This window comes from Chrysoperla carnea, chromosome 1 (assembly GCF_905475395.1).
Source record: "Chrysoperla carnea chromosome 1, inChrCarn1.1, whole genome shotgun sequence".
NCBI lineage: Eukaryota > Metazoa > Arthropoda > Insecta > Neuroptera > Chrysopidae > Chrysoperla > Chrysoperla carnea.
The window spans coordinates 84185228-84202304 of record NC_058337.1 but is presented as its reverse complement, the minus strand read 5'-3'; the positions used below and the strand labels follow the sequence as shown (position 1 = coordinate 84202304).

At 28.3% G+C, this 17077-nt stretch overlaps 1 protein-coding gene across 1 annotated transcript in view; it reads right to left on the bottom strand.

Annotated features, from left to right (window-relative positions):
* LOC123301277 (disintegrin and metalloproteinase domain-containing protein 10) overlaps window positions 1–15004 on the bottom strand; it is a 471166-nt gene extending 456162 nt beyond the window's left edge. Inside the window, exon 1 of the mRNA XM_044884015.1 lies at window positions 14875–15004. Within this exon, the coding sequence (XP_044739950.1) occupies window positions 14875–14935 (61 nt within the window). The 5' untranslated portion in view covers window positions 14936–15004. The remainder of the gene's footprint in view (window positions 1–14874) is intronic.
* Window positions 15005–17077: the final 2073 nt, after the last annotated feature.

The following is a 17077-nucleotide window of genomic DNA, read 5'->3' as shown; positions in this document are numbered from 1 at the left end:
AATAGAAACATTTGCGCCACTAACTGATGCTTTACTAATGATATTTGACATCCAAGAAACACATTCCATGAGGTTTTAGCAATATGCGAACGGTTTTTTTCATTTTCCTTTATTTGTAACATCTTTAACTGTAATACATCTGGTTATCAGATTGGAGAAGATCCTCTTGTACTCAAATTAACAGAAGAATTTTTGGAGTTAATTAGGTTTAAAATAATTTCTTAAATAAAATTGTAAAACATAATGAATCGTAACACATTTGATTATTGTTTGCGTGTTGATTGTAATAATTTCTAACATGACATTCATTATTGTCTAAGTAGATTTTAATAAAACATCCAATATAATAATAATAATAATAATAATAATAATAATAATAATAATAATAATGATAACCAAACCAATAATATAATCAATATTAATTATATTGAATATTATGTACATATGTTAATTATCAACTGCAGCTATAACAGTATTATATTATTAGTTAATAATATTATATGCTGAAACTATTTTACTATTATTATACATAGCTAGAGCTATTAGTAACAGTCCAGTAACTTCAACTACAATCGAAACTTCGGAACAAAGTATTAGAAAATATGGAATGAATCCCAAAAACCTTAAAATTCGCAAAACGTACAAAAAAAAAAGATAGTCAATCATGAAAACCGACAACGGAAATAAAAACTTAAAACTTTGGAATAACTGTGTTGTTTTTTATTAATCATAGTATAAATAATTAAAATTTCTTAATTTGTAAATTGAAATTATTAACGTGTGTATAAAAAACTATTATAAATAATAAAAAAAGCAACCACACACAGTGTGTTTTCAAGCGTTCAGCCATCCTAGAACTAAGTGTGCTCATTGATGTTGCTTAACTTCAATGATCGAGTGAGAACCGTTGTTTTCACTTCCACAAAATACAAAAAATTTGTTAGAAAACCTTTTACATTCCAAAAGTAATATCGAAAGTTTTTTGCTTTTTTGAAGCCCAAAAATTAAATTTTCAACCTTCTTTAGGATATTTACGTTAAGTATCTACATTAAAAAGGTGAATCGAACCGAAAATTTACAAGTTGAATGATCTAGATTTTCTCATTTGGGAGCAATTTAATAATATCCAGCCATCCAAAAATGTGTTAGCTCATAGATACCAATGGCTAAAATTTTATTTCAAGGAGTAGAGGATCCTAAAATATAGGTTGAAAGCTCATGATATGAAGGGTTGTCCTATATTACTGCGTACATAGATGAACAATAAGAAATTGATACTATACTCTTAAATAGCCACTTGTAAAGGACTCCGCACTACAATTATGAGATGTAGGTCTCGGACAAATTTGTTCATGTTCCGAGATTTTGTATAGATCTTGGCACACTGATCAAAAGTCTCTACGGACACGACGATTGAAGTCCAGACGTTTTTGAGTTTTGTGTGTTGCAATGTTGATAATCACTGTATAAAAGTATACAAAGTGTCTACTTAAGTTGGCTACATATGGAAAACTTTTTGGTTTTATATATAATAAGTTTATAAGTTTACGAAAAAAAGTTATTCTTAAAAGAAATCTGTGCTTTTGAAAATATTAACATTCACTTTTACGCCCCCGCGGGTAAACAGTTATATTTACGAAAAAATGTTTCAAACTAAAGTTGTTTTTTTTATATGGTACATTTTTTGCATTTGCATCTGTAACGGTTTACAAGATTTAACTATATTGCTCATTTACGAACTCGACATCACTTTTTATGTCCTGAACACATTATAAAAATTTCAGCTTGATATCTATTTTCGTTTTTAGAGTTAACGTGTCGTGACAGACAGACGGACAACCGAAAATGGACTAATTACGTGATTTTATGTACACTTATACCCAAATTATGTTGGTAGCATCAATATTTTTAAGCGTTACAAACATGGAACTAAACTTCGCATACTTTGATATATTTCATATATACATGGTATAACAATGTTTTTTGCTAAGTTGAAGTTACTGTACTATGAATGTAATATTTAAAGAGAAACCTTGATTAGTGTATAATGTATATGTTTTATGTATGTATTTATGTTCGTGTTAAATCTGAAAAACTACTGAACTAGTTTTTTGATAAAACTTCATTTTATTTTAAAGTTGTGTAAGTCAACATCGTATTACGTTACTTTGTGGATGTGAACTAATGCCGACATTTCTGTTCAAATTATTATGTGTATATGTTAAATAAGTAAATTGTTGTTTACAACTGAAAACTGGATACTACTCTTACAATAAATGTACCTCCTCTCAATTTTTGCATTACAAACATCATTATTTCTACTTACTTTTTCAGGGTTGCCAGATTATACTAGTTATCGCTAATAAGGCTTCTTTTTACATGCATTCTACCATAAAATTTGTTGTACCATAAATCGCAAATTATGCTATTTCTGAACATTTATTATAAGTCTTAAATTGTTAATGTAAAGCAATTAAAGTTTAGGTAATTCTGTTAAACATTTTTAATATTGTAACTAATTTTAATAAAATTTTAAAAATAAAGCATTAAATATTTATTGATATAAACCATTATTGTGTAATAGATTGATACCCACCCGCTTCACTGGACTTAAAAGTAAAAAACACCGCTTTATAGCCTCTACCCTCTCTTGATATACTTAGTTTTCAATTTTGTTAAATAAAAAATAGTCATAATTTATTGAGTATATCAGAAAAGATGGCAATGAATTGTTTGACATTTACTATTTTAAATTTTTACAGAATTCTTTAATTTATAGTTCAAAATGATGATCATAGATCTACCATCTACAATCATCATTTTAACCCATAAATTAAAGATTTATGTAAAAATTTAAAAATGGTAAATGTCAACAAATTATATATAATTTTTTTATTTATTTTTTATCTTTATAAATTATAGTTCATGTGTTTTTCTGATATATATCAGCTATATTGCTGTACAATTTCATTAAAAACCATTCGCTAGTTTTAGCGTGAAAGTGTAACAAACAAACAAGCAAACATGCTTACTTTCACATTTATAATATATAGGGATAGGAATACTTAATACTTAAACCTCGTGATATTTTTACATCTAGGCGATTTTCTTATCAAATAAAACATAAAACATCAACGATTTTTAAAATAACACAACCACATATTATTATGTAAATTAAACCTCGGGATATTTTTACATCTAAACGGGTTTTTTATCAAATAAAACATAATAACACAGTTTCTAATTAGGTTGTAAAAACTTCGTACCAAAAATTCGACTTCTAAGGAGCGGGCTTAGCCACCTTTGGTGGAGGGGCGGGGGTTTTCTGGTTTTAATCAGTATTTTACAAATTACAAAAAAACTATGCATCAAATAAAAAAAAAGTTCAACTAAAAGTTCTAGCTGATTGAATGGTGTACATTTTTTTTTTCGACTTTCTAGCTTCAAGATTGACCGAGATACGAAATTTTTAAACGATCCATCTTGTTAACCGTTATGGATAGAACAAGTGTTTAAATGTAAACAATTTTTGTTTGAATCATTTTTTCGTAAACATTGCTATTTACCCGTGAGCACGTAAATTAGTACAAAACTTTGGTGTTCATTTTCTCCAAAACTATACAAGATATGTTAAACATATAACAACTAGTATTCTTGTGAATTTTTTTAAAAGCTGTAAATGGATGAAAAAATCTGAAAAATTTATAATTCGAAAATGGATAAAATTATATTAAGATCGAAAAAATTTCAACCACATATACCAAAGTTATTTATGTTTTAAATTGAGCATGAGCAAAAGATCATAAGGAGAGCTGACTGACGGGATGGTGATCTATTTTTTGACATCTTCTAGGTGGGATCATTAGATATTTGAAAAAATAATTTTGATTTACTTCGGAAAAATAACAAATTAATTATTTTTATGAAGGCAATTATTTAAAATTTATATTTTTTTAAATCATTTCCGTTTAAATCAAACCCTTTACCAATTACTTTTCTTAATATCTATTTTTATAATTTTTCTCAATAATTCACGTTCGATTACAATTATCCAAGGTTAGGTATTGATTATTCATTGTCTGATAATATGTAGTGTGTTACTTAACATAAAAAAAGTAGGAAAAAAATTACTGTAAATAATTACATTTAATTACTTTTTGCTTTTGTTCTTTTAATTTAATATTATATTGAAATTACTATTGTAATGGTTCTTTCTGTTCAATTACAAATTTGTTTTGTATTGTGTTCATCCAATCATAAACAATGGATGAAGATGCGGTCTGCTTTTTTTACCAAGGGAAACTTTTTTTGTGTTAATGTAAGTGTATCAAATTGATTTGCGCATAAAACAGTGATACACAACAAATTTAACGTTGTAAAGATTCATTTTTATTTCAAAATCAAAATACTTTGATCGATTTTTTATAAATCAAATTTTTTCTTCTCACCAAAAAATTTCCCTTTCCTAAAATATTTGCAATAACATTTTTAAAGATTGACTTTTTATTTAGAATAAAATAGGTCTAAAATCAGAGTACGTTTTCACATTTCATAGGTTTAGTGTCAAACATAGGGCGACATTAACATACATTTTTAAAACCCACTATTTTTTCATTCTTTTCAGCTGTGATGCCAGTTTTTTGCTAGCTATCATTTATGGGCTTAATTCCGGGACCAGGTCTCCACATTCTGGAAACCTATTAGAGCTAGGTTAATTTTGACCACAATTTTGAAAAACATAACCCAAATTTAGTAGGATTACATACTTCGTTCAATATTGGAAAAAATTTGGATGTGATAGAGTAAAATTAAATTTTTTGGATATGATGACGTCATAAAGTTAAAAAAATTTTTTTTTTGATAGCACAGGCAAATTTGATCCGATCTGATTGGAATTTTTTTTGAAACCAACTAATTTTGGGTCATTCTTTTCAGCTGTGATGCCAGTTTTTCGCTAGCTATCATTTATGAGCTTAGTTCCGGGACCAGGTCTCCACATTCTGGAAACCTATTAGAGCTAGGTTAATTTTGACCACAATTTTGAAAAATATAACCCAAATTTAGTAGGATTGCATACTTGGTTTATCAATATTGAATAAAATTTGGATGTGATAGACAAAATTAAATTTTTTGGATTCTGATGACGTCATAAAGTTAAAAAATACTTTTTTATGATAACTCAAATTTGATCCGATCTGATTGAAATTTTTTTTGATACCCTCTAATTTTGGGTTGTTCTTTTTAGCTGTGATGCTAGTTTTTCGCTAGCTATCATTAATGAGCTTCATTCCGGGACCAGGTTAATACATTCTGGAAATCTATTACTACTAGGTTAATTTTGACCACAAATTTGAAAAGTATGACCCAAATTTAGTAGGATTACATACTTGGTTTATCAATATTTGATAAAATTTGAATGTGATAGAGTAAAATTAAATTTTTTAGATTCTGATAACGTCATAAAGTTAAAAAATTCGTCTTTTGATAACACATGCAAAGATTCGATCTCATTGAAATTTGTTTTGAAACACACTAATTTTGGGTTATTCTTTTCAGCTGCTTCTCTTCAAATAAATAACTAATTTCTAATAGGTATATGTTCTAGTATCACATAGAAATTTACTGAAGTCCTGGAGGCAACAATGCCATGTTAATTTTTATCTGTAGAATAAAAAATTTTATATGTGATTATTATATGTGATTTCATTAGGGTGTCTTTTTTAAATTGACATATTCTTAAAGCTCGAGAAATAAGTTTTATGGATAAAAATGCTTAAAGCCAAAAATGTTGGGTGTGTAAGCGCAGATCTTACGCAAACGTAGGTAAATTAAACTACGTAGGTTTTCAAGCTCAATGAAAAGCTCACTCTACTCCATAACTGGTAATCGATAGATGAACACTTTAAATTGGAAAGTTGTTATTCATTATAAACGACAAATTTTTTGTTCGCAACATTTTGCCGCAAACCGTACAGTTTAGGCAAAAACGGACTGAAAAGTATTTTTTCTATAGAGATTTTTGTAGAAATTGAATGAATAAACACAAAAAGCTAGTTGCTAGCTATCAATTACTGTCTAAAATATTAGTTTCACACAAACAAATGTTTCAAACAAAAAATATTTGCGAATTTATAAAGAACAACTTTCTAATATAAAGCATTCATATAATGTTTGTCAGTTATGAATCAATGAGCTTTTAATTGAAATTGAAAACTTAGATAGAATTCGATGCCGATATAAGATGTGTGCCTTTGAAACTAACATTTTTCGTTTGAAGAATTTTCCAACCACCAAAGAACAGAAAACAAACATGTACTCTAATGAGCAAAAAGCATCGCAAAAATGTAAAATCAATCCGTTTGACACTTAAAATAATAAAATTACCTAGGGCGGTTTTAGGAAATACGCCTCCTTACGGCAATAAAAAAAATGTTTAATGAATAGACAGAGGAATCATTTTATTTGGCACCAACTCTACATTATAACATTGACCAAAAGACCCATTACCAAAAATGAGTCTTCTACATAATAAAACGATAATAAAAATTGAATTAAATAAAATATTCAATTAAAAATAAAACTTGATATTATTAACAAAATAATGTTATTGTAAAAGAATTTTTATAAATGAGAATCCTTTCCATTCCACTAGTCACTACTTTTAACGACAACATTAGTTTTACATGTACCAAGTTAACAGACACCGAACACAGTAGAAGAAAGAGGATACTCTACAATAAAGTTTATCAACAGAGATATAATGTAAGACTTGTGTGGCAGTGTGTGGTGGATTAATAACATGTTTCTCTTAAAGTTTATCTTCTTTTTTTTTGGTATTTTGTTGTGTTCTTGCTACATTTTCACTATTAAAAACACTTCAAATAACTTACACACTAGTGTATTATTTTAAATGTTACTAAAACAAGTGAAAACAAAAAAATGACTGAGTTAATTGTTGAAATACCCTGTATAGAAAGTGTTGTATGTTAGAACGTGCATTATTTTTAAAAAAGTTTAAAAAACCAATACAATAATGACGACTTTTCAGCCGCCATTTATTTGGATTGCGATATTTCGAAAACTTTCGAAAGTGTTTTCTAGAATTTTTATCTTTTTTTGCGTTTTTTAAATGTTTTACAAGCTCATTAGTTGAAGCTACTTGCAAATTTTCAACTCCATATCTTTTATAGTTTTGGAAAAAATGGACTCCAAAGCTTTGATCTAATTTGCGCCCTCACGGGTAAACAGTGATATTTACAAAAAATATTTCAAACAAAAGTTGCTTACTTTTTTATAATCAATATTTTTCATATTTAAACTTTTGTTCTATCTCTAACGGTTTGCAAGATGGATCTTACGAACCCAAGTCCCAACTGACCTATGTTGCTCATTTACGAACTCAAACTCCCTTTTTTTGCTCTGAGTTCGCTATAGAAATCTCAGTTTGATATCTCTTTTCGGTTTTGAGTCATCGTGTTGGCAGAAAGACGGGCAGACAACTGAAAATGGATTAATTATAGGTGATTTTCTGAACATCTATACCAAAAATTCGTTCGTAGCATCCATATTTTTAGCGTTACAATTTGGGTCTAAATTTAATATACCTTGATATATATTTCATATATACAGGTATAAAAATGGGAAAACTTAATCGTTCATGCAAAACAAGAGGATCCGAATCACATCATACCTTCAATTTTCGGTTTTAATTGAGGTGAAATTTTACATGCATATTTAATCGGATTACAATGCGTATTTATAGTAAGCATGACCTGATTTTCCCATCACTTCCACGATTTTTAATATACATACGTTTTTTAGTTTGAAATTAAAAATTTTAATAAAAAATACTTTTTAAGGAACAAGCTTTGATTACACTAAAAAGTAAAAATCATCTTTCTTATGAGCCACTCATACACTTGACTATTGGTAAGAACAGTAAGCGCTCAATTTAAGGCATTAAAGGCTATTCGGAGCGACTCAAGCTTTCACAAATAGTCAAGTATGAGTGGCTCATACGAAAAATTATTTTTTACTTTTTAGTACAATGCAAATTAAAGAAGATGAGATTACAAACAAAATTTTTCCTTTAATTACTTTAGTTTATTATTTCACAATATAATAATAAACCAAAAAAAATATTTATCTAAAGAGAAGTAGGATTTCTTTTTAATTAGGTATCCTTGTACACCGATTAAATTACAAGGGTTGCGGAGAAAAGAGATGAACAGTAAGTTCGAGTTGATACGGTGGAAATCTTTGTATATACACATCATTAAAAACTTTTTTAACTATAATTAAACTGTTGGGAAAAAACATGGCGAATGACACAGAAAAAATTTTGTAAGGAACATTTTTTTTATACAGAGTTTGTTTCTTTTTTCAAATATACTATCAAATAAAAGATATGTTGTGTACTACACCCACGGAGTACAGAATATTAAACACAAATAAAAATTTTGAAAATATTTGTTTAATCCTACGTTTAAAGAAATTATCAGAAAATATTGTTCCTTAAATTTGGAGATATTACTACTTATTAAAAGTTTACATATTCACTATCAGCCTTTAATTATTTATGAAAATTACTTTTCGATGGTACGAAAAATAAAATACGAATTTTTGAATTTCAATATTTGCACTGGATTTTTACATTATGAATCTTAAATTAAGGTGTTTACCGCCGTTTACCTACAATACAATGTAATAAAACCCGTCTAAAGTAACTTTAGTTAACTGTTTCATGTTTTAGCAAGATTTTTACTTTATTCTATTATAGATATAATAAAGTATTGCGATCGAAAAAAAATCGATATCGGGGTTTCAACGGAAATACACGTTTTGAGGGTCCCTGATTCCAAAAAAGTGGTTTTTAAAAAATGTTGCGTCCGTCGGTATGCCTGTATGTCTATTACCAAGCTGGAGCCTTCAATTTTTAACCGATTTTTCTCAAACTCAGTACAGAGGTTCAGTTTGGTCATAATTCCAGACTATTTTTCATTTTTTCCCTAGGCCTTTTTTCAAGGGTACTTCCCTCTAGGCCAAAACAGGATTTTTGGGGTTTTCTCAAAAACGGCTCTAACGATTTCGATTAAACTTAGCACAAGGCTAGACCTTAAGGTGTTCCTAGGATTGGTATAAGCCACATATCCGGGAAAATTCGAGAAGGCCCACACAATGGGAAAACCTTTCCAAATACAGGAAAATGGGATTTTCTAGGGAGAGGCTGAGGGGACAGGAGAGAAACTTCGTATCAGGGTTTATATCAACAAGGTCCTAGGTTTGATATAACTCCCCTCTGGGGCCCCTACCCTTGGAGCCATGGAGCTGGAGGGGGGGGGGGGTGATTGCGTCAAAAGTGGTCAAATCAACCCTACCCAAAATTGATCAAATATTATTTAAAATATCTTTTTAAGTAACTTTTCTAACTTGATAATCTTTGCCTTTTTTTTTAAATAATTCTTACAATTGGCTGCTTTCAATAAAAATATTACAAGAATAATATATCAATTTTATAATAGAATAAAGTCTTGTCCGATGTTTCGGACCGTTTATTTTTATTATATGAATAACTGACTGTCAATTTTTGGAAAGTTTCTCATAAAATAACATTTTCTTCATAACAACTTTAATAAATAGTCCCAGAGATGGAACTGAAGCTTCGTGTATATAACAGCTTAAATAAAAACACATTTTGGTCCCTTAAAACTTCATTTTTAGTAAAATTGAATAAGACGAAACGCAAATCAAAATAGTTGCGACGGTAAGGTAAGAGCAAAAAACAAGCATTGACTTCTCAACGTGTTTCATTTCACATCGATTGCTGTAGAGAAAATATAGGTCATTCATTGGGTTTTCGAATTTATAAAAAACATGTATTTCATCTTGTACTATCCACATTATTTTTAAATAATTATAAAAGTATTTAAATATTATTTTTCTTACAATCAAAGTTTTTAATATTCTTTTAAAAAGTGTAATTATAATCATAGACTTACACAATATGTGAATAATATAATAATAACATGAAAATGCATTACAAAAATATTATACAACTTTTAAAATAATAATGAAGTTGAGAAAAACTTTTGTGAATTGTGAACAAGCTCCAAGCAAGTTTTCAGCTCAGCTCACACTATTATTTTAAATGTATTTTAAATAAACTAGAAATTTTATTGTTTTTGTAAAAAAAGAAACCAACGCTATTACTACAACTTTATTTTAAATTTAATTTTGTTCATAATTATTATTTTCGATATAAATTTACATACTCCCATATGCGCTTTGCTTCTTACGAACAAAACGATACAAGATTTCTTAATAAGTAATTGTAAAAAGTTTTATTTGAAGTGGTTTTGAACATTCCTTTTTTCGTTTTATAAATGTTTCAAAGGAAAGGATCCAACTTCTAATAATATGAGGAATTTAAGAAAAATTTAAGCAGAGAAGGGATTAACTAAACATAAAAATAAACAAATCAAGAAATTCGCAATCAGCTTTTCAAAACTTGGTTCATATCCTAACGAACAAAATGAATGTCTTATAAACCTAAATTAGTTTTTTAAATAACTCTATAGATCTTCGGATGTTACTTTTTCTAGGTTAAAAATAAACGCTATTATAATTTTGAGATAAAACGACACCATATCTAATGAATTAACGCAAAATGTTTCAAAGAAAATTCTTTTTGAAATAGAAACATTTTTAGCTTTTTACACCCTGTATATTTGAAAAATATATCAAGGCGTACTAATTTTAGCTCCAAGTTTCAGACGCTTAGAAATATTGATGAAATATTGATGACAAAATTTTGTTATAGCTGTTTATAAAATCACCTACTTGTCCGTCCATCCGTTTGCCCATTCGTGAACACGATAACTCAAAAACGAAAAGAAACATCAAGCTGAAATTTTTATAGCTCAGGACGTAAAAAGTGAGCAATCTTTGAAACTACGCAACGGATTTTGATGCGGTTTTTTTTAATAGATGATTCAAGAGGAAGGTTTTTATGTATAATACATCCATATTATAGTAGAGTAAGGGGTTGAAATAGGGGTTGAAAGGGATATGCTTCAAAAACTAAAAAAGTTTTGCATCGATTAAGCTCAAATATTGACACGATATACAACCAGCTTCAAAGATCTATTGTTTTTATCTACTTTTAACCTTCGGAGGGTAGAAAGGTGTAGCGAGAAAGTGGGAAGGAATTATCGAATATTTACAAATATACCTAAGTGGGGTATCAAATAAAAGAGCATGACGTGTACATTACAAAACTGTTATCCCATGCAAGGAAATGTGGAGGGAGGGGTGCAAGTGGGGATGTTGCCCAGCAAAGCGGGTAGTTCACAGCTAGTGATAAATATTTTGTTTAAATTTGATTTAACAAGGAAATTTAGAACATTTAAAAAACCCCCGACAAATGCAATTTATTCCTTGTAAACCGATTTTTGAAAACAGCTATAAAATATTCTCAATCAAGTCGGTTCGATTATTTAGGTCGAACAAACTTATAACACTCCTTTTTTTAGTTCGGGGGTTAAAAAGGAAAATTAATTTACTATTTAGCTACCATAATTTATTTACGCAAATGTTACGGTAATTGGTGTTGTGAATATTATACCTATTAATAAATATAGATAAATTAAAATAATTAATAATGATAGCCAATAATTACAATAATGAATGTCGAATCGCAGGTTATGCAGAACCTGTATAATAGAACGTAATGTTCAATTAAAATCAAAAATAATCATTTTCATCGAATACTAGAACGTTTATTTTATTGAATTACACACTCGTATCAATTATAAAACTTTTCAATATGAAAATTTAACCAAACCTCTTATGTAAAACACAAAACTATAAGATTTGTTTTTATTGATGGAAAATAAAATTGTACTTAGTTGTAATATATAATCGTGTAAATGAAGCTAATAGACGAATCAAAAGAACATATCTTTACGCATTTACTTTAAAAATAAAGTTTGCTTACAACGAACACATGCCTGTCCTGCCTAGTTTACATGTGATTGACTCAACTACATGAAAATTGTTGTTACTAAATTATAGAGTTTAAAATATTGATCATTTTTATTATATATACCATATTTTGATATTTATAAACAAATATTGGTAGCCCAGTTGATACAGCGATGGGCTTAAGACACTATTATCAATAGTAATCCATAGATCGCTGGTTCAATTTCGGCTAGACCCATTTTTTTTAAATAAAGCTAATAAATCTGCTCAAGATTGTTTGAAACTATGTTGCTTTTCAAAACAACAATATTTGAAATTTTGTTAGATATTATATCACTTTCATACAAACAACTCATGCGGTTGTGTCAACTTCACCACGCAATCCCGTACGGTAGTTATATCAAATTCGTGGCCCCATTTGCCATTTTGTATCTTGCGTTGAGGTTGAGACGACCTCATATTGGTTGATATCAAGAATTTTTTTCAGTGTACATATCCAAGGACTCCTTCTTGAACCTCATTTGCGAACAGTTTTAGAGCATAGCCGAATAAAAACCCATTGTTATTCTCACATTTTATTAATATAAAGTTCGTAAATATGGAATCCCTCGTATGTTTATGTAGGTATAATAAAAACTAAATATGATTTTGTATGGTTGCAAATTGAAAATAAATGTTATTAAACATAATATTGATTATATAGAGTTTTCCGTTAAGGTGTCATTTTAAAGATCGCGCTATTTTTGTACTGTTTAGGCTATGAACAAATCCACTAAATGCAAACAAATTATTACAAAAAGTTTGGTGGTCTTGAGAATTTTTTTTTTTTAATTTTATGATAATTTTTGTATTTTAATTTTATAAGTGTTACTATAATTCTAAGAAATGTCTTACATATTTATTTTTTACTTTGTAAAGAATAATTGTTATGTCTTATAAGAAAAAATTTAACTACTGACGATGGTTGCATTGCAATCGAAATATCAATATTTATAGAAATGTAAGTCTGTTGGATGATTATTAATTATATTTTTTAAATAGAATTTCTTAATATACAATTTTATTTTGAGATCGTGGCATTTATTTCAATAACTGATTATGAATGTTATTTATTGTCACTTGTGGAGAAAATTAACGACAGATATGGCCTTGTGATTTAACATCTTTTTTTCTTGTGGAGCTACATCAAAAATAAGTGAACGTCAATAAGCTTCAATTGAAGTGCTCAATGATAATATTCGGATTGATATTCGTGAAATAAAAGTTGCGACTGAGTAATGCAGGACTTATTCCAAAGAATGGTAATTTGTAACCGTAATCGTGACGGCCATTTAAATGATATACCATTCCACAATGGAACGGAGAAATTCTACTCGAAATTGAGCTAAAAATATAGTTTTGGTTTTTTATCCAATTTGATTGACTCTTGATGGAAACCCTTTGATATTACAAATATTAATTGATTGGATGTGAATTTATAAAAGCTTCATAACTCTAACCAACTGCACATAGGCACTTTAGCGCTAAACAATAATGTTTTATAACAATTATTGTGGTTTTAATTTTTGATTAAAAATGTAGGATGATTAAAATTTTTGTTTTAATAAAAAAGGGGTCGTCTAACTATTATCTAAGTACCAAAAATTTTATTTTATCTTTCAAGGAATCAGAAAACGTGGAAGACCCATGATAGCCTGGAAGAGATCAGGAGAGAAAGAAGGAAAAATCTGGAAGGGGATAAAGGAAATGGCTCAGAATCAAGTACAGTGGAAAGCATTTGTTGTAGCAATTAATATATACAAGATGGGTCATTTTAATCTAGACATCTAAATATCTCGTTTCGTAGTCAATCAAAAAATAACTCATGTTGCAGAGTTTGATAGATCATATTTTGACATCAGATTGGGCCTAGTTCTTCGGGTTTTTTGTATATTTTTTTAAATATTCGAACCAATATTAGTTCGAATTCTATTAATTAGTTCTTTTAATATCATTATTTTATATTCGATTTGAATATTAAACAATCCGCAAATGCAAGCGAAATGTTTTTAGTAAGTACTAAAAATAATTATTAATTAAACCAATTACGTATACTTTACTGAACGCAACAGTTAAGATTTAGTCACTAAATTTTAAATTATTTAAGTTTTACTGGAATTTACCAAAGTTGTATAATCGCATGATTTTTAAATAAATTGTTTTATTAACTTAATTATTCACACAAAAAAAAACCCAACAAAATTCCTAAAAATTGTATCTTATCTCACGACAACAAGAAAAGAAAATGTTCAATTTAATATTATTTTTTATTTTTCTCCGGATATGTAAATATTTATGTTATTTGTATAAGCCACAAAAATATCGGACTCAATATATTCTAGGCAGTGGAAAATAAAATGGATTTTAGATTTGAATGGAAGGGTAGTCATTATATTTTACCAAATTCTGCCAATTAACATTTTCGGCTGCAAATTCTAATTTAAAAAATCCTAAAACTGATATCTTTCGAATCTTTTATTACAAAATTACGTTTTATTTTAAAAACAAAAACTATTGATTTGACGATGACACTCTTGAACGAAATAAACATGATTTCATCTCTTTGAATGTCTTCAAAACAAAAATAAACCATTATTAATTGAACCTAATAAAATTTAATTTAAAGAGTAAAAAATAATTGTAGTCAATTTATTTGATAAAATAATATTGTACAACATGGAACGAAGACAAGTTATCTCATTGATTTGTTTTGTGGCCGGAGTGTTATGTATACAAACACTGATGTGACATTTACCATCAGTTCCAACAATCGTTACCTCGAAAATATATTTATTTACATTTTAAAATATTCAAAATAATGTTCTATATTTGAATAAATCCAGAAATACTCACCACTTTCGATATAAGGAATCACCAATAGCAAAAATATAACATATCCACACTCATTGAACATTGTTTCACACAGAAAATATCCACATCACAAAATAAACTACACAAAAACACATACAAATTTACCCGTATAAATTAAAAAAAACGAACTTTACAAAAATAAAAACTAAACCATTATTTTATTATACAAAAAAATATTGGACATCGAAAAAAATTTACAGCTGATTCGATACACCATACATTATTTTAGAAACAGACAAACCTTTGTCTGTATGTTTTGACATAAATACGCATGCGTTTTTATGGGGGTTGTTAGAATTCTGTCGATCCTTCACTTTTCTTTTCACTCAAAACAATAAATAACCTCACTTGTAAATATATTAATCACTTAATTTAATTAATAATTAACTTAATAATAAGTAATGAACACCATATTTGTTTGTGTGTGACGTATGTAACATCCACTTCCTTCACATTCAATTGTTTTAACCACACACTAAGCACATTTAAAAACAAAACACAAGTCAACACTTTGACGTCTACTTCTCAACTGATCACTTTAAAGAGTTTGTAGCCATGTTGTGTTTTATTTGCAAATATCATGGAGCGGTTACGACATCTCTGGATATTTATACGTAATATTTGGTTTATTTGGCAAGATAATCATTAATTTTGAATGATAATTATTATAATCATAGACAATAAAATGAAATTAATTAAATAAGTTTTTAATTTTATTACATTACTTTAGGTTTCGTTTCTTTACAAAAAAAAATTGAATTAGGTTTAAAATACTCTACGATTGGTTCTTATCTTGTTATGCAGTCTGACGTTGATTAAATTTACAATCACCTAAACTATGAATCATATAATAATAATAATCGTATGCAAATAAACCGGCTTTTATTATCAAGTCATTAACCGCAATAAACATAAACAGATGCTTCAAAGAATAGCCTTTATGATAATGTAAATAATCAGTATAGCAATTTAGTCATACATGGAGTTCTTATATGTAGGATATAGATAATTTTTTCTGTAATTATTAATAAACCTATTTTATTAACCGACTTCAAAATAAAAATGAGAGAAAATTAAAACGGACTTGCATAATTATATTAAAATTTTACAATTTTCATTTTTAAATAAATTTTGGTTTTTTACAAGTCTTTCAAAAATGTAAAAAATTATTATATATATAATTAAATTTTATTGTTAACTAATAATTATTACTTAGTTTATCAAAAACAATTAAACTCATGAAATTGAGAACGGTTTTCTTGAGAAAAAAATAACTGAGGGTTTTTACAATAAGACTAAAAATAATTTATTAGGGGAACATGGGGTAATGAGAGTCCGCGGGTAATGGGACCGAGGTCTAAAATGGACCTCCCTAATTCTCGAAATTATGTAAATGAAGTTCAAGTGTTATGTTTGATAGAGCTAGCCTAACGCGCACAATGGCTTAGGTGTACTCATTCAGTTCAACGAGACGTTTGTTTGTTTTTTGCTGCACTGTTAAAAAAAAAAAGAATAACGTCCCAGGTAAGCATTAAAATATATACGTTTTATATTGTATTTACATTAATTATGTCTCTAAATCTATCTAATTTAAGGTATGACTATTGAAATTTTGTTATAATACGAGATGTAATTTTGAAATTTTTTTTCTATTCAAGGTTAAGCAGGTAATGAAAGCTGTATGGGTCTCATTACCCCATCGCAGGATTGTTTATTCCTCATACCCAGTTTGAAGTTTATTCTTACTAGTTTCTACGGTACTCAATAGCTTCAATAATATTTTCAGATGCCACAAAAAAGAGATCGCAGAACTTCAAATGCCTCTTGGACGTTAGAAACATTAGAATATGCTATCCAAACTCTACGCAACGGAGATAGATCGATATCAAAAGTGGCTAAGAAGACTGGAATATCGTACAGTAACTTAAAAACGTGATACAAACTAGCTAAAGCTAATAATGATAGCTATAAATGTCCACCCAAATTGGGAAGATTCGCAGTCTTCAATGACGATCAGGAAAAATGTTTTTGTGTCTAACCAAATTTTTAATTTCGAAAAATTTGTTATGAGTTAGCTGTAAAGTTTGATATCGCAAAGAGATTTATTGAAAACAATAAACTTACTGGTAAATATTGGCTCTACGGATTTTTAGAGCGACATCCAGATCTTATATCAGCGTATCAG